Source organism: Ovis canadensis, chromosome 19 (assembly GCF_042477335.2).
Source record: "Ovis canadensis isolate MfBH-ARS-UI-01 breed Bighorn chromosome 19, ARS-UI_OviCan_v2, whole genome shotgun sequence".
Classification (NCBI taxonomy): domain Eukaryota; kingdom Metazoa; phylum Chordata; class Mammalia; order Artiodactyla; family Bovidae; genus Ovis; species Ovis canadensis.
The window spans coordinates 64,124,175-64,146,280 of record NC_091263.1 but is presented as its reverse complement, the minus strand read 5'-3'; the positions used below and the strand labels follow the sequence as shown (position 1 = coordinate 64,146,280).

The window sequence follows — 22,106 nt, the reverse complement described above, 5'->3', positions numbered from 1 at the left end:
CGTAGTGTATATGTGTCTATTCCAGTCTCCCAGTTCATCCCACTCCCCTTCTCCTCTCGGTATTCATACATTTGTGTCTCTATATCTGCTTTGCAAATAAGTTCATCTATACCATTTTTTTAGATTCCACACATAAGCGATATTATACGTATTTGTTTTTCTCTCCTTGACTTACTTCATTCTGTATGACAGTCTCTAGGTCTGTCTGCATGCATGCTCAGTCACTTCAGTTGTGTCCAATTCTTTGCAACCCGATGGACTATAGCCCACCAGGCTCCTCTGTCCCTGGAATTCTCCAGGTGAGAATACTGGAGTGGGTTGCCATGCCCTGCTCCAGGGCATCTTCCCCACCCAGGGATCAAATTTGCATCTCCTGCATTGCAGGTGTATTCTTCACCCGCTAAGCCACCTGGGAAGCCCCCTAGGTCTATCTACATCTCTGTAAATGGCACTGTTTCATCCCTCTTATGGCTGAGTAATATTCCATTGTATATATATGGAACACATCTTTATCCGTTCCTCTGTTGATAACATTTAGATTGCTTCCATGTAGCTATTGTAAATAGTGCTGCAGTGAACATTAGAGTCCATATATCTCTTTGAATTATGGTTTTCTCTGGGTGTATGCCCAGGAATGGGATTGCTGGGTCATAGGCAGATCTATTTTTAATTTTTCAAGGAACCTCCATACTCTTCTCCATGGTGGTTGTGCCAATTTACATTCCCACCAACAATGTAAAAGGGTTCCCTTTTCTCCATACTGTCTTCAACATTTATTGTTTGTGGATTTTTTGATGATTGCCATTCTGACCAATGCGAGGTGATACCTCATTGTGGTTTTGATTTGCATTTCTCTGATAATTAATGATGTTGAGCATCTTTTCATGTGTTTGTTGGCTATATGTACATATTCTTTAGAGAAATGTCTGTTTGGATCTTCCATCCATTTTTTTCATTGAGATGTTTGTTTTTTTAATATTGAGCTGTGTGAGCTATTTGTATATTTTGGAGATTAATCTCGTTGGTTGCTTCATTTGCAAATATTTTCTCCCATTCTGAGGGTTGTCTTTTCATTTTATTTATGGTTTCCTTTGCTGTGCATAAGCTTTTGAGTTTATTTAGGTCCTGTTTGTTTATTTTTGTTTTTATTTTCATTACTTTAGGAAGTCGGTCAAAAAAGATCTTGCTGTGATTTTATGTCAAAATGAGTTTTTAAAGCAAGTGTATGTCTGTGAAAATTTCTTTTTTTAAAAATTTATTATTTTTTTTAATTTTTATTTTTACTTTATTTTGCTGTACAATACTATATTGGTTTTGCCATACATTGACATGAATCCTTTTTTGGTTTTAACCCAAATTTTTTTTTCAAATTAAATCTAATATTGTCAATCACCAGGTTAATATATCTTCACCATATTTGTGGGAATTTTTCCATACTATTATATCTGAATCAGGCATGAAGTGAACTTAATTCACAATTTGCTTAATTTGGGCCTCTGTATAATCAACTACAGTCTATTAATTTGAAAATAATACTTTATTACCTGTTTGCCTTAAGTTGTGTTTTGTTCAGTGATGTGTACTTGATGGGATGAGGATCTTCCTCTGAAATAACTTACAAAGGAAATTTTGGTGGGTTTTCTCTTCCTTTCATGCATCAGTCATAGCCTTTCTCCATTTACAAAATCTCTTCATTGATGGGTAGTGGGACCTGGTTCTTGATAAAGCTTTCTCCCTTTGAAAAGGACTAAATGTTAATCCAAAATCATCATCATTATCATGTTACTCCACTCTGTCCAAGGGCAGGGAGTTTATAGATAGCACTCCAGAGTTGCATCTCTTTGCATATATCAGCTGTTCCTTGCTTCTGTGCAAATTTTCATTGTTGAAAGGGGCTTGCACAGCGCTTCTCTTGAAATCATGCTGTCAAGCTTAATTGGCCTAATTCCTTCAAAAACAAGAGCTTTCAGTACCAACATGTCACTTTTCAAGAAGTGGGATTCTTGTGTAACTTATTCTTAGCTCCTTGCTCTGAGCTGTGCCTATTATATCAGTTCTAAAAAGCCAAAGAAAGATTTTTTTTTAAACAGAGAAGATAGTTTTTTAATAAATTTTTGAAGGAGTAATAGAGTTAAAATGTAGGATAGGTTTTCTACTTGACAGTGTTAACAGACTTTCAAAGACACGTCCATGTTTGTGAAATAATCGATTTTCTGCACGGTATGGAATTCCTCTAGGATTAGTGTTTTATATCCACATCAGCACAGCGAATTCAGCCCTCAGGAAAAGTAATATTTTCCAGTAAGTTTTAGAGGATATATTTGGTAGACTGAATTGGAAGCTTGAAGGTTTTACTGATTCTGATTGTACTTTAGCTTTTGCTAGGACTGAAGTTTGCAAGGATTAAAAAAAAAAAACCCTCTTGTACAGTTTTAATCAGTGAATTGGCAAAATGCATCATTAGTTGTTGACATTCTCATCATTTCCTGTTATTCAGAGTCAGCCTCAAGCCCTGTACTTCTTTTGCCATGATCACTGCTCTGGCTTTATAGATGTTTAATATCATGTGTGTTAGGAAGGCAACACATCCTTTTAAAAAAATCAGAACAAGAAGCTGAGGTGTAAAAACTAGGTCACTTTTCAATGAACCAGAAACCTTAAAAATCACAAATGAATAACCACTGTGTGAAGTTTATTCTGATATAGACATCATGTTTCCTCCTGTCCAGAGCGGCAGGGGTTGCAGGGAAACACAAGGCTTTCCGAATCTGGAGCCTAGGACAGGAAAGGAGAGAATGCCAAGGAGCATTGAGATGGGGTGGGGGTTGTCCATAGATAGTACATTTGATCAACGCAGGACACCTCTGAATATGTGATGACCACTCTCCAACTTCGCACTGAAAAAAGTTCAAACCTTTTTAGGCCAACTTTAATGAAATAGATAAATAACTACTTAGATAAAATATTAAATTTATCACTTTAGTCATATTTTAAATCATATTAAATGTATATAACACATTATGTGCTCAATCACAGATGTGCAATTGAGGAGTATTACTATTACTTATTCCCTGGGGCTTCCCAGGTGGCGCTAGTAATAAAGAACCCATCTACCAATGCAGGAGACCTAAGAGAAGTGAGCTTGATACCTGAGTCAGGAAGATCCCCTGAAGGAGTGCATGGCAACCCACTCCAATATTCTTCCCTGGAGAATCCCGCGGATAGAGGAGCCTGGCAGGCTATTGTCCATAGGGTTGCAAAGAATTAGACTGAAGTGACTTAGCACAGCATGCACACTTATTCCCCACTCACAGTTTATGAGGTTTTTTTTTTTTTAACTTTCTATTTTATATTGGAGAATAGCACTTATATGCAGAATATAAAAAGAAATGAACTCATTTATGAAATAGAAACAGACTCACAGACTTAGAGAATGAACTTACAGTTACTGGAGGAAGGGTGGGGGAAAGGACAGTTAGGGAGTTTGGTATTGACATGGACACATTGCTATATTTAAATATATAATCAACAAGGACCTATTGTTTAGCACAGGGAACTCTGAGGGGAGTTTGGGGAAGAAGGGATGCATGGGCATGTATAGCTGAGCTGCTTTGTTGTCCACCTGAAACTATCACAACATTCGCCAAACTCCCCTCATATCCTGGCTGCCACATAACATTGAGCAGAGTTCCCTGTGCTATACAGTAGGTCCTTGTTGATTACATATTTAAATATAGCAATGTGTCCATGTCAATACCAAACTCCCTAACTGTCCTTTCCCCCCACCCTTCCCCCAGTAACTGTAAGTTCAGTCTCTGAGTCTGTGAGTCTGTTTCTATTTCATAAATGAGTTCCTTTCTTTTTAGATTCTGCATATAAGTGATATCATAATGATATTTCTCTTTCTCTGACTTATTTCAATTAGTATGATAATCTCTGGGCAGATTCATATTGCTGCAAATGACATTATTTTATTCTTTTTGATGGTTTAGTAATATTCCAGTGTGTGTGTGTGTGTGTGTGTGTGTGTGTGTGTACACCATATATGTACTGCATCTTCTCTATCCATTCATCTATTGATGGACATGTGGGTTGCTTCCATGTCTTGGCTGTTGTTCAAAGTGCTGCTGTGAACACTGGGCTGCATGTGTCTTTTTGGGTTAGAGCGCTCCCAAGGCATATGCCCAGGTGTGGGACTGTAGGATCTGATGGAAGCTGTATGTTTTGTTTCTTAAGGAACCCCCATACCATTTTCCATAATGGCTGTACCAATTTACAGTCCCACCAACAGTGTAGGAAGATTCTCTTTTCTCTTCACCCTCTCCAACATTTATTGTTTGTAGAGTTTTTGATGATGGCAGTTCTGTCTGGTGTGAGGTGATACCTCCTTGTAGTTTTGATTTGCACATCTTTAATAATTAGTGATGTTGAGCATCTTTTCATGTGCCTGTTGGCCATCCGTAAAATCCCTGGACATGTAGTGGTGAAGTTCCACGTCATTGCCTGTGCTGGTTATCTCCTCTGTGGGGAAGGTGTGCCACAGAGGCACACAGACCTCTTTTGGATTACAGTCCCTTGTGTGTTTTATGATTGAGGACAAACCATCGACATCATTAATCATGCTCTAAATATTAACTTGATTGGATACAACATAATCATGCTTCATTATAATCATAACTCATTTGGTTAATAAATGCTTACATTTTTTTTTCCTTAGAGAATATGCTAGTGATTGGTTAAAATATGCTGATGACTCTGCATCCACTGAGTTTCAGATGATTTGGGTAGTTTCCTTGGCATTCTAGAAAGGAAGAGAGTTGAAAGGCCAGTTAAGAGGTGACTGCACTGGTCTGAAAGAGAAACAATAATGGCTGAACCAGGGCCATGAAGAAGAGAGGTCATTTGTGACAGATTTTAACAAAGCTTCATGAGCTAGTGGGTTCTACTCAGAAGCAATCTCTCAGAGCAGACAGTTGGATAGGATACACCAAGCTGTCTTGTAGCCATGCAGGTCAAGAGCTTAGCAGGGTGTCTGGGCTGGAGACAGTGCGTTGGGTCTTGGCAGCTTTTGGTGGTGGTTGAAACCAGGGGAGCAGGTGAAATAGCCCAGAAAGCTTATATGGTAGGAAGGAAATGGGCTCCAAATGCAGAGCTCTGAAGGCCACTGATAGTTAAGGGGTGTACAAAGGGAGAAGAATATGAGGGGCAAGCCCTCAAGTGTCTGGCATCTGAATTGGGTGTATTGGCTGGAAAGGTAGATGTCAGTGAAGTAATACACATTGTCACTATTGATGTGGTTGGTAAAGCACCAGCTTCAGTATATTGCCAAAGAGCCAGTGAGTATTTTATTGGAGAAGCACTGAAATTATACCACCCATTGAGAGAGGAAGTTAATTTACAAAACTCTTCTTGGTTTTGTTTATTTATAGGAATTCTTTTGTTTCTGTGTGTGTACTTTATACCTGTATATTTGAGATGTATAATGTGTTACTTTGATGTATTTATATTTTGTAATATGTTTGTCGGTGAAGCGATATTTATCATGTTGTGTTATTATAGTACAATATCATTGTCTGTATGCGTCATACCGTGTATTAGTCAGGACTCTTTGAAGTGAGGTGGGGGAGTACACTATTTCTGACAAACTGTAGTCAGATTTCTGTTACAGAAAGGACTACTGATCTTGTAAAGCTAGAAAGCGACAGGAGTCTGACTGCAAGACTAGTCTGGGTCCTCACCAGCTGGGCACTTCTCTGGTGTGGTGGCTGATTGGAAGAGATGCGATCGTATGCATGTCAGACATGGGGGGTGCGGTGCGCTGCTGCCAGCACCTCTCACTTCTGACTTCCCACTGAGCTGTTCATCACAAGTGATCGTTCTAAAGAACACTGTCTCCCTTCCTCTCCTTGGAAGGCATTTTGTGAGCAGAAGTTATCCTCACAGCTCTGGACTGTGAGAACCGTGTCTCTCACACTTCTTTGCAACATCTCTGAGCAAGTGAGGCTTGTTTATACTGACTGAGAAGTTAGGAGAGCTACTGGTTAGAAAAAAATTGGTCTAGTGACCAACCTCCTTTATCTCTGAATGGTCTCTATACAAAGTCTTCTATTTAGAAACCAGTTGTGCTTCATTCACACCGCTGGATGGCACATGATAGAACTCTTGCTGGAGTTTCCACTTGGAAGTGGCTGTGCTGGACTACACACTTCTAAGTAACCGTGGAAAGATCTTGTGGGTTTTCCTTTGTGCATAAGCTGTGTTTTATGGGGTCAGTGGTTCTTCCTGTCTAACAGGAGAAAGGAGGGGCTGAGGCTATGAAGACTCCCAGTGTCCCATGGAATTTCCAAGAGATGGCCCTAATCTCATTTCAGTTGTTTCATCAATGTGTCTACTTTCAGATGAGCAATCCCTTCCTAGCCTCTGTTCCTAAGCTGTACCAAATGGTTGTGTGACTGCAGCTTTCTTGGACATTTTCTTTAGAGGGGAAGACTCTAAAAATGTCAGAAATTAGCAGAGGTACAGGTCTGTTCCTCCATTCTCTCTTTTCTTCCACTCCTGAAATTCCTAGGAAAGAACTTTATTCTTACATATTTAGGCATCCAGACTTCACTCTAAGGCCTCCTTCCCCTTGACTACAGAAGAGTTCACAGCAAACCAAGCCCGCTACTCTCTTAAACTTTTCTTCTTAGCTTGATCTGGCTAAAATAAAACCACGGGCAAATATGCACATTGCCCTGAGGTTAGCAGGATTTTTCTCTGAGTCCATTATAGTGACAGTTGAATGACAGTATAAAGCCAATGCAAGACATGGAAGTTTCTAAACAGCAGTACTTGTTGAGAGGAACTGTTCTTTTCCTCTGTCGGGAACTTTCCTCTAGTGCCTAGTTGCAAGTATGTGTCAGGAACTAACAAAGAAAAAATTGGTCACGCAGGAAAGTGCTACTTCAGACAAAAGGATATTTTGCTACTTAGAGATATTTGCAGAGGTTAGTTTTAGAGTTTCTACTCTTTCCCCAAATGTGAATCTTCTGTGTGCCTTCCAAGAAAACAGGCCTTGTCTAATTTAGTAAAATGTAAGTTCATTTCTTTTTTTTAATGTATTTTAATTTTTAAATTTTTATTGAAGTATAATTTACAATGTTGCATTAGTTTCTGCTATACAACCAAATGAATTAGCCATGCTTATACATATATCTACTCTCTTCCAAACTCCATTTACATATAGGTAATTACAGAGCACCAAATAGAGTTCCCTGTGCTATACAGTAGGTTATTTGTTTTTTTTTTATTTTAATTTAATTTTATTTTACTTTACAATACTGTATTAGTTTTGCCATACGTCAACATGAATCCATCACAGGTAGGAAAGTATTGTTGCACATTGAACATCAGACCAGATGTTTAAAACTCTTGATTGTCATAATGCCTGTCCTTCTGTTACAGGTGCAACAACGAGAGTGAGTGGTCCCAGATCCATGAGAATATCATCCGCAAGTCCAGCGCCAAGTACTCTGCCCCCAGTGCCAGTCACGGTAAGGTGCTTCTCTCACTAGAAGACTTTGTGTTGCGTTTGCAATTGCTTATCATACACACCTTAGTTTATTTGTGCTGATCAGTTGCCAGATATAAAGTTGTTTCCTACAGACATTTATTCTCCTTTTCAGGCAGTTTCTATTTCCTTGTGTGATGATTTGAAACCTTCTCTAATTATTAATACTTCTTTTAAAAAAAATTTTATTGGAGTATAGTTGATTTACTGGAGAAGGCAATGACACCCCACTCCAGTACTCTTGCCTGGAAACTCCCATGGACAGAGGAGCCTGGTGGCCTGCAGTCCATGGGGTCCCAAAGAGTCAGACACGACTAAGCAACTTCACTTTCACTTTTCACTTTCATGCATTGGAGAAGGAAATGGCAACCCATTCCAGCATTCTTGTCTGGAGAATCCCAGGGACGGGGGAGCCTGGAGGGCTGCCGTCTATGGGGTCACACAGAGTCGGACACAACTGAAGCGACTTAGCAGCAGCAGCAGCAGCAGCAGCAGCAGTTGGTTTACAGTGTTGTGTTAGTTTTAGGTTTACAGCAAAGCGAATCAGTTGTACATGTACATATATGCACGCTTTTAAAACTTCTTTTCCCGTTTAGGTCATTGCAGATGTATTGCATAGAGTTCCTTATGCTATACAGAAGGTCCTTATTGGTTTTCTATTTTATATATAGTGATGTGTATGTCAATCCCAATCTTTCCTTTCCCTCCTAGGATCCATAAGTTTGTTTTCTACATCTGTGACTATTTCTGTTTTGTAAATAAGTTCATTTGTATCATTTTTTTAGTCTCCACATATAAGTAGTATTATATAATATTTGTCGTTCTCTATCAGACTTATTTCACTTAGTATGGTAATCTCTAGGTTTATTTGTGTTGCTGTAAATGGCATGATTTTATTCTTCTTTTGACTAATACTCCATTATACATATGTACCAAACTTTTTTATCCATTCTTCTGTCAATGGACATTGAAATTGCTTACAGGTCTTGGCTGTTGTAAACCGTGCTGCAGTGAACATTTAGGTGCATGTATCCTTTCAGATTGTGCTTTTCTCCGGATATATGCCCAGGAGTGGGATTTCTAGACCATATGATAGTCCCGTTTTTTAGTTTTTTAAGGAACCTCCATATTGTTCTCCACAATGGCTGTACCAGTTTACATTCCCATCAACAGTACAGGAGGGTTTTATTTTTTCCACACCCTCTCCTGTATTTGTAGACTTTTTGATGATGGCCATTCTGATTGGTGTGAGTGATGAATACCTTGTTGTAGTTTTGATTTGCATTTCTCTGATAATCAGTGATGTTGAGCGTCTTTTCATGTGTTTTTTGGCCATTACTTCTGACCATAGTGCATTTTCTGCTCTTTCTGTGGTGAATTCCTTGTGCTTTGATAGGTAACTTGAGTTGCAGTTCGAATCTAGAGTGAACAAAAGTGTTGCAGGGTTTGTCACATTGTGAAGTCTGTGTTTTCCTGAACAAAGACTACATACCCAGCCCCCCCCCCCAAAGACACATATTAATATCACTTTTCAGTGTTGGCATCACCAAGGAAGCCTGACTAATGAGAATCAATGATTAGTCTGCCATTATCAGTCATTTGGAAACTGAAATAGAAAATCTTTATTTCAAAGCAGCTTTCATCTTAGTTCAACTTCTCCTTTTTTTCCTGCTTTTATTTAAAAACTGTGTTTAATATGTATCTAAATCTTGGTGTAATTGTACATGTTAGCATTAATTCTAAACTGAATATGAAATGTTTGATTAAATTAGAAGCACTGTTTAAAAATCTATAAGACCTCCTGAATAGATACTTTTTCAAAGAAGACATACAGATGGCCAACAGACACATGAAAAGATGCTCAATATCATTAATCATCAGAGAAATGCAGATTAAAACCACAATGATATATCACCACAAACCTGTCAAAATGGCTGTTGTCAAAAAGGACACAAATTACAAACGTTAGCAAGGCTGTGGAGAAAATGGAACCCTCATATCCTGTTGATGTAAATGTAAATTGGTGTAGCCTCTGTGGAAAACAGTATGGAGGATTCTCAAAAAACTGAAAACAGACATATGACCCCACAGTTTCACTGCTGGGTATATATCTGAAAAAAATTTAAATGCTATTTTGGAAAGATGCTCGCACCCCAGTGTTCATAGAAGCATTATTTATAATTACCAAAGTATGAAAGCAACCTGTGTCCGTCACCAGATGAATGGATAAAGAAGATGTAGTGGCCATGTATAAGAGAATGGTACTCAACCTTAAAAAAGAATGAAATTGTGCCATTTGCAGCTGCATAGGTGGAGTTGAAGGGTATTAGCCAAGTGACAAAAGTTAGAGAAAGACAGAATACTTAATGATATCACTTACATGTGGAATCTAAAATGTAAAACAAACTAGTAAATAGAACAGAAAAGAAACAGACTCAGATATAGAGAACAAGGTCTTGCTTTCCAGTGGGGAGAGGGACATGGGGAGGGGTGAGGCACCAAGAGGCACAAACCACTGTGCATGAAATAAACACACTACAGCGGTATATCAACACAGAGCATATGGCCAATATTTTATGATAACTACAGAAAGAACATACCTTTGAAAGCTGAGAATCACTCTGTTGTACACCTAATACTTACATAATATTATACATCTACTACACCTCAATTACATATAAATAAAAACATGTGAACTTTTAATATACTCTTAAAGATAACTATCACATTTATATAGAACCATGTTTCTCCAGATAATTTTTACCTTGAAACTATTTCATAACTTCTTTTATATAACCTTCTTTGTTTTAATGTTATAAACCTGTTATAAATACAAAGTTGCCCTTGAAAGTGAAAGTCAATCAAGTCATGTCTAACTCTTTGTGACCCCATGGACTATACAGTCCATGGAATTCTCTAGACCAGAATACTGGAGTGGGTAGCCTTTCCCTTCTCCAGGGGATCTTCCCAACCCAAGGATTGAACCCAAGTCTCCCACATTGTGGGCGGATTCTTTACCAGCTGAGCCACAAGGGAAGCCCAAGAATACTGGAGTGGGTAGCCCGTCCCTTCGCCAGAGGATCTTCCTGACCCAGAAATCAAACTGAGGTGTCCTGCCTTGCAGGCAGATTCTTTATCAACTGAGCTATCAGGGAATCCCCCAAGTTGCTCTTAAATGACAGTGTAAAGCCACTGCAAGGCATGGCAGTTCTTAGAGTTGTTGAGAAGAACCTCTATCAAGGTCAGCATATTTTCAGCTAGGAGGGTCCTCAGAGCAGTTCCAACCCAGAGGCTATAAAGTTTGAGATGCTCAGCTGGGAGTACTTGAATTCTCTAAAACTCTGTAGCGTGGGGTTCCTCAGGGCCTCTCTCACTGGTTTTAAGAGCCCGTTTTTCCTCACACGTGCCTGGATGCCAAGGAGCTACATACACGCAGTGTGCTGGAAGGTAAAGGGAGTTCATATCCCTCACCTAAAGCCGGACTAAAGCAAGAACCTTACTTTTTAACAAGACAAGTTGCAATTTGGAAGACTGTTCATGCCAATATTTATAGTGTTCTCTGCTGTATTCATGTATTTTATTTATAAAAAGCTACCCTTGGCTACAAGTTCTGAAGCTATGGTGTATTTAAAACATGGAAAACATTTTAAAAGAGGGATAGCGGTAATAATACATTAAAAGAAACAACCAAAAAGCAGTTTCCACCATCACCTAACAAGGTTAGAATGCTGAATTTTGTCTTCCTTCCCAGAATGACCGAAGTTTCCATGCCATTGTCAGCGTCTTATGATGTTTGTCCATGACTCACAGACACTGGCCATGTAAACAGTGTTAGAAAAGCACCCCGCCCTCCGTGCTGGGAGCACCATAGGCTTCAGAGAGCCTCAGTTAGGACGGCCCTACTGAGGGCAGGTCTTCTTGCAATTGTGGAAAACCCGGGAGGAGAAATAGGCTGCTTTTCTTTGGAGTGTGTGTCTAACTGCATCTTGGCCAGGCTTAACTTGGAAGCTGTTTTGAAATCATGTTTCAGATCCCTCATTGAGTAAATGAAGAAACTGAAGCTCGATCAGATACTTTAGTGGCTAAACCAGGGAGCCCAGGTTTCGGGATGCTGGGGAGCAGACAGGAGGGCGCCTTGATCTCCCAGATCTCAGTCTGAGTTTTAATAGAATAGTCCTCTGGGTTTTTGAGATGGTTTTGACTTAGATTCTTTTAGGTTTCTAGAATATCTCTTCAGAATAATGTATACTTTCTGCCTCAAAACTTTTCTCAAGAAAAATGCTGAATTTTGCACATTTTTCTCTGGGGGGAAAAAAAAACTCTTCATGTGTTTTCTAGAGTAGAAGTGTGATTCTGAGTTTAAAAAAATGCTTTTGTTTTTGTAGGTCTTATCATTTCTCTGCAGCTTCTTCGTGGAGACATGGAACAGATTAGGAGAGAAAATCCCATGATATTTAATAGGGGATTGGCAATTACAAGAAAATTGGGATTTCCTGATGTCATCATGCCAGGTAGGCAGAACCTCTTGGGGCTGGGGTGGGAGAAGGGTTAGGAGAACGGAGTTTGGTGCTCCCCTTGTGAGCAGGTGGCAAACCACACTATGAGGAGCCCCGCAGCTATTGACAGCCTCTGCAGCCAGAGTCAGGGTGCTGACTGCAGTCTGCAGCCAGTGGCTCCTCTGGCTCTTGTTGGCATTTGTTCTTTTCCGGAAGCCCCCACATACCTTCACCAGGGCAACACAGCACAGTCTGGCTCTTGAACCTTTTTGTCTCCTATGGAGACTGGATGTTAGGAATCAACACAGAGCTCCTCACAGGGATGCCTTTTTTACACTCTTCCCTTCAGTTACGTATCTTAGAAGAGAATCCCCCCATAAGAACATCCTCTTTAAGGAAAATAATGCCTGTAGTGTCAGTGAATCTGGTTCATGTAGGAGTAGCAGATATATTTGTATCAGAAAAATGAATCATAACAATGAAAACACCATACCATATCAGGAAAACGGATTGGCAAAATGGTATAGGTTAGGCAGTGTGAATAGTACCACCTGGCCAGAAATTGTCCTAACCCCTTTCACCTAATGCCCGATGGAGAGCCAGGGCAGAAAGTGGGAATGCATTGGCTCTCAAGTGTGGTTGCAGCAGGTTAATCCAAAACTCATGCTTCCTAGTGAGGCAGATGTGGGTCAAGCTAGAGCAGTGGATCCAAACAGGCCATCAGAACCAGGGGGCTGTGGGGAATGAGGGAAGAATAGAGGCGTGGCTCTGATGGATGGGAGGCAGTCTGGGACCAGAGAAGATGGGAACAAGAAGGAAGGAAGAACAAGGAAATAGCTCCTTGTCTGGATGAATTACAGGAGGCATGACCCTACCTTTTCCATTGAGTTTCATTCAGTGTTCTGCTAAAAGCTTATTTGCTTTTATTTAAAAGAGCCAAGCCAGGCTAGACTGAACTGATAGTGACCAGTCTAAATAATCACCTCTTTGGAATTCTCCATGGTCCTGAAAACTCCTCTTATTGGAAATACATGCCAGCATATACCCAGGGGAGAGTATGGCCTGAGCATACAGAAGGCCGTGTGATGGATTCCAGCTGTCCTTCCGCTCCCCACATTATGCCCAGACTTGCTTTCTGTCACTTTTATTCTCTCTCCATAGACACCGTGACTGCAGAGCAAGCTGCTGTGAACAGCCTTTGTCTCTTGCTCATGCACACAGGAGGATCTTTTGAGTGACAGTCCTAAGCCATTTAATCAATTCCTTGTCAATTCTGTGTTTATTTTTAAATGTTTAAAAGACTCCATGCTTATGAAAGGCCCTCATCTAGTTGTTGTGGAGGGTGATGTCCTCCACAGGACATGTCTCCCATCCTGTCCTGACAGTGTTTCTCAGCCCTCTGTGACCCTAGTAATCAGGAGAAGAGCCCAGACATCATCCCTAGCTTCTTGGCAACATGTCACTGAAGGAATAATTGGTGATTACCAAAACTGATCTGATGATCATTTTTAAATGAGCTATCTAGGCTCATGATATAGAGTCATATATTCTGAAAGATATGCTTGAAGTCCTTTCTCTCTTTTAAGAACTAGTTTGTCTAAGATTTGGACATTGCCTTCCTCTTAGCCCTCACACAGTCATAGAATCAAAACAAAGTGAGCAGAGACTAGAAAGAAACAAGCTTCAGTCAAAAATCTTTAAGCAGACTTTAAATTCAAGAGTTACAGCATCCATACCTCACCTGTGGAAAGAGATCTTTTTGTGAGCACTCTGAATCTGTGTGTCATTGGCACACAGGTTGATAAAGGGCTTCTGAGAAAGTTGGATATGACGTTGGAAGTAAGCAGTATCAGTATCATTGGTGAGGCAAGCGGAGTGTCAGGAGCATTTCCTCCACTGGGCAGCTGAGGTGTCACCATCTGATTTGCCCCACAAGACAGAGACACTGGCAGTCCTAGGGTGTCCAGACTGGGGCTGTGAATGTGCTCTTTGCTGAGTTGTTTGCCCTTGAAGTATTGAGTGCTAGAGCTGAAAGTGAGGATTGATTCACAGGCAGGAAGCAGTCCTCTCTGTGTCTCTCCTCTCTTTTACCTTACCTCCTCTTGAGGAAAGAATTTTTTTTAATGTAAATTTTTTTATTTTAACTGGAGGTTAATTACTTTACAATATTGTATTGGTTTTGCCATATGAAACGAATCGAGGAAAGAATTTTTTGCACAGATTGCCACTCTTCAGATTGTGTGCTAACAGCTGACAGTGCCTTTAATGCCCCCAAAAGATACCATGAGAGTGGGTTTGCCCTCCTTGGGTGAGGTGATAGGGCTAGCCCTGAAGGTTCTGCTAGATCAGCAGGAAAAGTGTGCAGCAGTGTTTCCAGGTGTGGCCCACCTGTCCTGGGAAACCATGTCTGTGACGGGAAGTCCCTTTGTGAGGTCACCCTCCACCTGCAGCTGGTCCACTCTTCACCCATGGGAATATTGGATCTGGGCTGCAGTGGTCCCTCGGCCCTCATGGTGCTGGTATGACCAAGTTACAAGCAATTGCAGCTTCTTGACACATGGTCATGAGAGAAATGAACAATGAAATGAATTATGTTAGTAACTGTGAGCATTTCAACACTGAAGTCTGAGAAATTAGAATACATGGAAAAATTAGAATGGTTCATATACTGTGGCTCTTATTTTGAAACTACCAGCATTTGGGAGAAACTACTAGATACTCATTTGGAGAGGTCCTTTATGTCAGATGGCCCAGACAGGTCCTTGTCAAAGCATATTGACAGAGCTTACAGGTCTGAGTTACAGCATCTAGACAAGTTCTAACCACACCAGTATCTGACGCATGATTTCAGAAAAGGGCTTTCCAGTGGTCTTCTGTTGCTTTCCATGAGTGTTTAAGATACACCATGTGACTGCTGTGAACAGGAGATGTGCTGCTGTTTGCCACAGCCAAGGCCCTGACTGCATAGGCATCCAGCTGTGTTCATGACTCACGGTAGTGAGCACGAGGCAAGACCACCATTGCTCATGGTGTTCTGGGAGTCGCAGAGAAGGCACATAAACCCAGGAAAATCCATCCAAGATTATAGAAGAATAAACCAAATGGGAACTTAAGCCTGATTTTGAAACTGAGCACCTAATAGCCTTTTGTTGGTTTATCGCCATATTTCTGTGGGTAGTTCCTCCTTCCCTCCCAACTCATTTTAGTTCATTACAGAAACTAATAACTCTGCAACACACTTTTACTCCTTGAGATTTTTTTCAAGAAAATGGAGAGGAAATACTGGAGCAGGGCAGACGTTTCAGGTGAATGAGTTTTCTGTGACTCACTTGTCAGCATTAGCCCAATTAGAACTTTTAAGAAAACCGTCAGCCAAAAGACTGTAAACTGAAAGGGAATGATTTAAAACCTCTTGCTCAGGAGTGGTCTGTGCCCTCCTCCAAACCTCGTCTAAGCCAGCAGGGGTGTGCCACCAGCTTCTGTGCAGTTTTCTAAGTGTCAGCTTTCTGGGAGAGTCTATTCCCTGGAGTCAGTAGGAATGCAGACCTGTCATGGCTCTGTGGGAAAGAAACCTTTTAACTTGTTTTCTAAGCCTTGAATTTGTAAGGTTATCATTTGCTGTGGGCATTATGGGTCAAGTTTCATATTAGTTAAATGAGCTTCTCTTTTGTGAGAAGAAATCTGCCCTGTGATTTTAATATATTCTAGCTAATGGCTAAGTTTTTTTATTTCCCTAAACCAGTATTGCTCTAACTTTAGTATGTATCAGAATCACCTGCAAGGCTTGTGAAAAACACATTGCTAAACCCACCCCAAGAGTTTCTGATACAGGAGAATTGGGGTGGGACCTGAGCATTTGTATTCCTCACAGGCTATCAGGTGATGGTTTAGGGCACACTTTGAGAACCGTGTCCTAAAGAGTACTCTGCTTTAGGGATGCTTTGCCCCTCTCTGAATCAGACCTGGTACAAGCTCCTCTCTGGGTTGCCCTGACCTTGCCCTTTAGAAGGCAGCTATGCTGGCATGGCAGCCCTCAAGGGGGCCCCCCGACTCTTGCCCTTGTGCTCAGAAATACACTCTGTCCTTTGCTTTGACCCCTGATATAAAGTGCATGCTTCATCACCAACCTGCAAGTGATGTTTTTTTCTCTTTTCCTGTTTGTCTTAATTGTTCTTGTTTCTCTCTGTGCTGTCCCCTCATTCTCGCCCCTTTCTTTCTGGTGCAGAGATGAAGATAGTTGGGTGTAAGTTCCTGCTTTTGTGTGTCCTGTCTGCTTTTGCCTGCTTTGTTTCCATCTTCATTTGTTTCATGGAATGTTGCAATACTGGGGTGGGGTATCATTTACATTATTAATCCTTCATCAGCCTCACCTTTTGGGATAACTGACAAAATGTTAGGGAAGCTACCAGCCCAACCTAGAGACTGTGTATTACTTTAGGTGTTTATTAAGATCAGAGAAAACTAAGGACATGTTGGAATATTTAAAAAACCTTACAAAGCCCTAGGTGAATAGATACAGGAAAGGATTTTTATGAGACAAATCAGCTATTCCCATTGAAAAGAAAATGAGTAGGGCTTATCCCAAGCTGCAAAGAATCAGAAAGGCAGAAAGCTGCTCTTATCAGCTCTGCTGGACACATGACTTTTGAAAGAAAAGTTCTTCTCAAAAGAGTGATGACAGTATTTACCACAAGTAGACTCAAAAGACTGTGGTCAGTCTGAGTGTCACACGAAGCTGTGGCCATATCTCTAAGGGATGGTTTAGGAATGATCACATCTGGTCCCACAACGGGTTGGAATATCCCCACATCCCTGACCCAAGAAAGGAATAACCATACACAGTGATGTCACTCCGTGCCCATTCCTGTCATTCTGTTAGAGCAGAGAACGTCACTGACTTTGTAGCAATAGAAACCAATGGAAGTGTGACACTGAAGACTTGGTTAGAGAAAGAAAGAACCTGTCTTTCCTGGGTACTCTAAAGAAATCTTCCCAAGATCCTGTTTTTTTTTTTAAGTCTCTTCCTCAGAATAAGAGCTACTCCGGCATATAAAACTTCGGTCACATGTCTGAAACTGTCCATACAGGATGGTAGTTAACATCTCCACATCTCCGTGAATGCTGTCAGGAGACTCCTGTTCTGCCAAGAGATAGAATTGGCCCCATCCCGAGCAGGCTGCAGTGTCTCCTTGGAGAAGATGTGTTCTAGTTTTACATGGTCTTAAGGGAAAGAAAGCACTATCCACAGAAGCTCTTTCTAATCCTGTCTCAAATTGGACAAGTTCTAAATAATATAGTAGTTAACACTATTATCCTTGAACCCAGAGCCTCACATGTGGTGTGAGTCATTTGTACAGAAGGAACATGAATGTAATAAAGAATCCAAGCAAGACGTAGTGCCCCCCAAACTCCAAGTAAGGCTGGTGTGTCTGGCAAGAGACGATCTTGCTAACAGAGACTCTGGTGCCTGAGCTGGACTTCGAAGACTCTGAAACCTCTGTAGACTGCTTTCAGAGGAGACCTGCAAACATGTGATGAGCTGTTTCTCCAAAGTCGCACTAGGATGCAGGTCTTTGGATGATCAGGCCCGGCTGCTGAAGCACACGCTGTTCCCTCTGCTGGATGCAGCTCTGTCCCAGTGCTTCCCAGCCCCTTGGGATTCTGGTAGCTGCAAAGCACTGCTTCCTTCTGAGACCTCTCTGTCAAAGGACCCCAGAATGTTTCAGGCCAATCCCTGACATCGTCAGACGGCCTCAGGTCCCTGACCTGGCTCCTTCCCCAGCAGCTGTTTTGTGTCAACTTCTAGGAATCTGGAGTGTTGCTGGGTAGTGACGCTACTCTGGACAGTTGAACACTGTATCAGCAAACTATAGCCCATAGGCCAAATCCAGAAGCCTTTCATACTGTCCGCCAACTCAGAATGGTTTTTTACGTTTTAAAAGGGTTGTGAAAACAAAGAACATGTGGCCCACAAAGCCTGAAAGGTGCTTACTATCTGGCCTCTTCCAGAAAAAGTTTGCCAGCCTCTGCCGACTCTTAAGTCCCTAGTTCTCTGACATGCAGCTGTACCAACAGCTGTCACTGGCTTCTGTGTGAAACGGCAAAAGGGACAAAGATTATTTATTCTGAAGCCCTCTTACAAGAACAGCCTCATTCATTCATCTTCCCATTCAAGAAACTCTGTTGCGTGTCAACTGAGCACCAAGCATTCAGAGATGTAAGGCATTGCTGATGCTCTTAGAGGCTCTGCCAATCTTTGGAAGCAGAGGACACCTAGCAAATGGAATCAGGGCTGCCCTCCACAGTACATACTCCCACTTGCTTCCAAAAAGCCTCCCCCTCTCCATACCCGTCCCATCAATCCTCCATGCTGCCTAAGAGCTACCCAGTTCCACACCCCCAGACAGACTTCACTAGCATCTTCCCAGCAGACCCACACTTTATGGTCCCCTGATGTTAAACCCTGGAGAGCATCGGAGTTACCTGATGCTTTTTAAAGATACAAGTACACAAGCCCCACCCAAGACCTACTAGAATCTCTAAGGGTGAATATTAGAAATCTAGTTCTAACAAGCTCTCTAGATGATTCAGATATACGCGGTGGTCTCCAAACTAATCACAGAAACTGCTGCTCAGGCCTTCTCTTTCCCAACCGTATTGTAAGGTGCCTGTCCTCATGCCTCTCCTGGTAATATTTCCAGGCCACTGGTGCTAAAGTTTACACAAGCCTCATGGAGACAGTATTAACCCATGATCCTACTAGTAGTTTTTGTAAACATGTAACGTGCGATCAGGATAGCTATGAACAGCGGGGACCCTGGGAAGCTCTCTGTAAGGCAGGCCTGGCTCATTAAATCCTGGAGCTCTTCACATTTGTTACTTCTAGTTCCTTGAGAATTAGTGGAGAGTTCAATTTAAATGATCCTCCAGAGAGCTTTTGAGGAGAAGGCCCCAGCTACATTAACAGTTACAAAGAGCTGTTTTCAAAATTGAGGCCATAATTTACAAAATTGCAACTATTCTGACTGAGAATGGCCTTGGTTCTAGGCAGATCTATTCTCTAAATAAAGAAGAAAGATCTGATGAAATCAAGCTGCTTCAGTGTGTAACTCAGAGGGTACAGTTATGCGTATTTACACATTTTCTAGATGATCACAAAAGGCATTCTATTTAAATAGAAAAATTTAAAAGACTAAAACCTGTAAGAATATCTAACTCAGTCCTTCATTTGAAATTAGCATTCTGGTTTAAAATACCCTGGAGAAGCGGCTCAGAAACTATGAACTCACTCTATAAAACCAAAACAGACCAAATTCTGTCATTATCCATCTGTAAGATGATGTCCAATTTGATGTTAGTATTTTATATCGTACGATGCTAGGAAAAGTTTGAAATGTTCCATTTAGGGACATACTTACTATAATATGTTACCTTTTGTATAGAGCCACAGAAATTTAAAATGCTTGTACAAGCTAGAATACTGTTGCTGGTAGCCAACATCTGCTTTGAAGAGTCACATGAATTGTCTTGAGAATAACTTCCAGAGAGTGCTGATTTAAACCAGGGTAATTTTAAACAAAGCACCTATTCTTTAGACATTAAAATTCTCTATTCACTTTATGCCAGATCATCCTAGAAATTGAATAATTACTTAAGTTCCATAGAAAAGCTAATATGTAACTAAGAAGCTATTATCAGGAGAAAGCTCTGAGGTGTCTGTTCCAGTTTTTAAAAATTTAAGGTGTAACCAACTCCGATTTCCCCCATTATAATGGCAATAACCTATAGTTAAGTTCCCAGTAATTTTGAATTTTACTTTCAGGGCTGATTTTTTTCATCCTCTGTTCTGACAGTAGCAAACTGACGCATTTGAGTTTTCCTTCTCCTCCTGCTCGCCTTCCCCACCCTACCTGCACACGAGTGCTCTTTTTAATGACCTGCTGCTGCTGCTGCTGTTGCTAAGTCACTTCAGTTGTGTCCAACTCTGTGCGACCCCGTAGATGGCAGCCCACCAGGCTCCACCATCCCTGGAATTTTCCAGGCAAGAACTCTGGAGTGGGTTGCCATTTCCTTCTCCAATGCAAGAAAGTGAAGGAGGACCCAAGTAGGATTGTTCAAAAGAGGAAGATTAAAGTTCTAGACTCATCAGAATTCAAAGTAGAGGTTCTGCTCAGCCCAGGAGGAAAGTCTGTGCAGACTGCAAGGATGGACCCCCTGAAGTCGGTCCCACCTGCTCAGCAGTTGCATTTGCATGTGATTTTCAAGAATGCATTTTCCTCTTCCCTTCGTGAAGCCTCAGGGCTATTTGTTTAGGGAAATAGCTTTCACATGTTAAAGTTCTCTGCATTGTCAGAGAATAATCGTTCCTCATGGACTGCTCTTTTGAGAGTATTATGTGACAAAAAACACAAGACAGTACTCGTAGGGTAGGAAGGCAACATTAAGAATAGAAGGTTGGACATGAAGACCCCAAAGCCCAAGATATGGGCCAGTCTTAGTCTATCACTGTTTCATGTGTAAGAGACACTCAGACACCCACAGTTAGAAAAGCGGGCAGTGCGGAAAAGAGGCTCTCATTAAGTACCTGGCCAAACCAGAAAGCTCAGTAGCTCACCAAAAACAAAGCCTCTTTATGTTATTGTGATCCCAAGTAATGAGCAGACTTAGATGTGCCAGTTTCTCTAGAAACTGAAGTGGAAAGACTTTGCTTTCTGAATTGGTTTGCTTTGCAAGTTAATGAATTGTTCCATTAACTTTCAGTTGATCTCTTCAGGCTGCCAGCACATCCTCACTTTGGCCTCACCTGGTTTCCCTTTGTCATTTTCTTCCTTTGAACATTCCCTCCCCACCCACCCCCAAAAGGCTTCATTTTTTTTTTTTTTTGCAAGTCGAAAGCCCTTCTTTAGTTTGTGTTAAGTAAAATTGGTCACTTTGTGGGTTTAGAAGCTTAGAGCAGCCCATATAAGCTCCTTTTATACATGAACAGACAGTTCCATCCCCCCTTAAAGAAAAAGGCGTTTGAGACTTGGGTCGTTTCAGACTTGCAGCTGGCTCCGCTCCTGCCCGCTCTAAAGCAGCCAGTGTGGGCTGCAGGGGCTGGACTCAAAGCACAGGAGCCCAACACTGTCGCCCCAGTGTCCAACCTGCGCTTCTGGGGAGTCATCTGCTCCCAGAGCACTTGCTACAAAAAGAAGAAAACCTGACCATCCAGTGACCTCTGTTGGCACCCCAGCAGGGAATTTAACTAGGTAAGCCTGCAGAAGGAAGGAGCAGTGTATCCTCTAGGCAGACTCAGAAAGATGGAGGGCTGCCAAAAGAAAGGTAGGAAAGAGGGAAAGAACGAGGAATTAGTGGTTAAGACATAGATACGATTAAAGGAAGTGCTTTTCCTTTTGATTGTAAAACCTTTCCTCTTTTGGAGGATTAGATTACAGCCGTTCTCTTGGAGGGGAGAGAGGCTGAGCAGTCCCCTGCAGTCTGCCTTTTCCCACCCTAGCCAAGCTGTGGTGAACAGCGTTAAGATTCAGACTGAGAGGGCACATGACTAACCCACCTGAGTACTGCTGCACTGATATTGGTGGAACGTCCGTTGTGATTAACCAAGCTTGGAATGCCCTGAGCACCTCCCTGAACCCTGGAGGATCCAGATGCTAGCCTTGTCCTCCACGCACATGGGGCACAGCGGCTTCTGCAGTCATGAATACGTGGCACTTCTTTCCCCACAGGTGATATCCGCAATGACCTGTACCTCACCCTGGAGAAGGGGGATTTTGAGAGAGGGGGAAAGAGCGTACAAAAGAATATTGAAGTGACCATGTATGTGCTTTACGCAGATGGTGAAATCTTGAAGGTAAGGTTTGCCAGTCAGTTTGAAGTGGCAGCTAATCCTGTAATAATTTCAGTGTTTCTGTGGACTTCGTCCAGAGTCCCATCCTCAGACCCATCCTCCTCAAGAGGGACTGAAATCACTTCCTAAGACTCTTCTCCACCTTAGCTTCTCTTCAGGGAAACCCTGCAGTATGCTCTGATAATGACTTCCAGGGTCATACAGCCTTTTCAGA

General features: G+C 41.6%; 1 protein-coding gene across 1 annotated transcript in view; it reads left to right on the top strand.

Annotated features, from left to right (window-relative positions):
• Positions 1-22,106, top strand: part of DOCK3 (dedicator of cytokinesis 3) — a 291,789-nt gene that overhangs the window by 190,658 nt on the left and 79,025 nt on the right. The window contains exons 13-15 of the mRNA XM_069561103.1: positions 7,444-7,532; positions 11,935-12,060; positions 21,771-21,895. Of these exons, the coding sequence (XP_069417204.1) occupies positions 7,444-7,532; positions 11,935-12,060; positions 21,771-21,895 (340 nt within the window). The remainder of the gene's footprint in view (positions 1-7,443; positions 7,533-11,934; positions 12,061-21,770; positions 21,896-22,106) is intronic.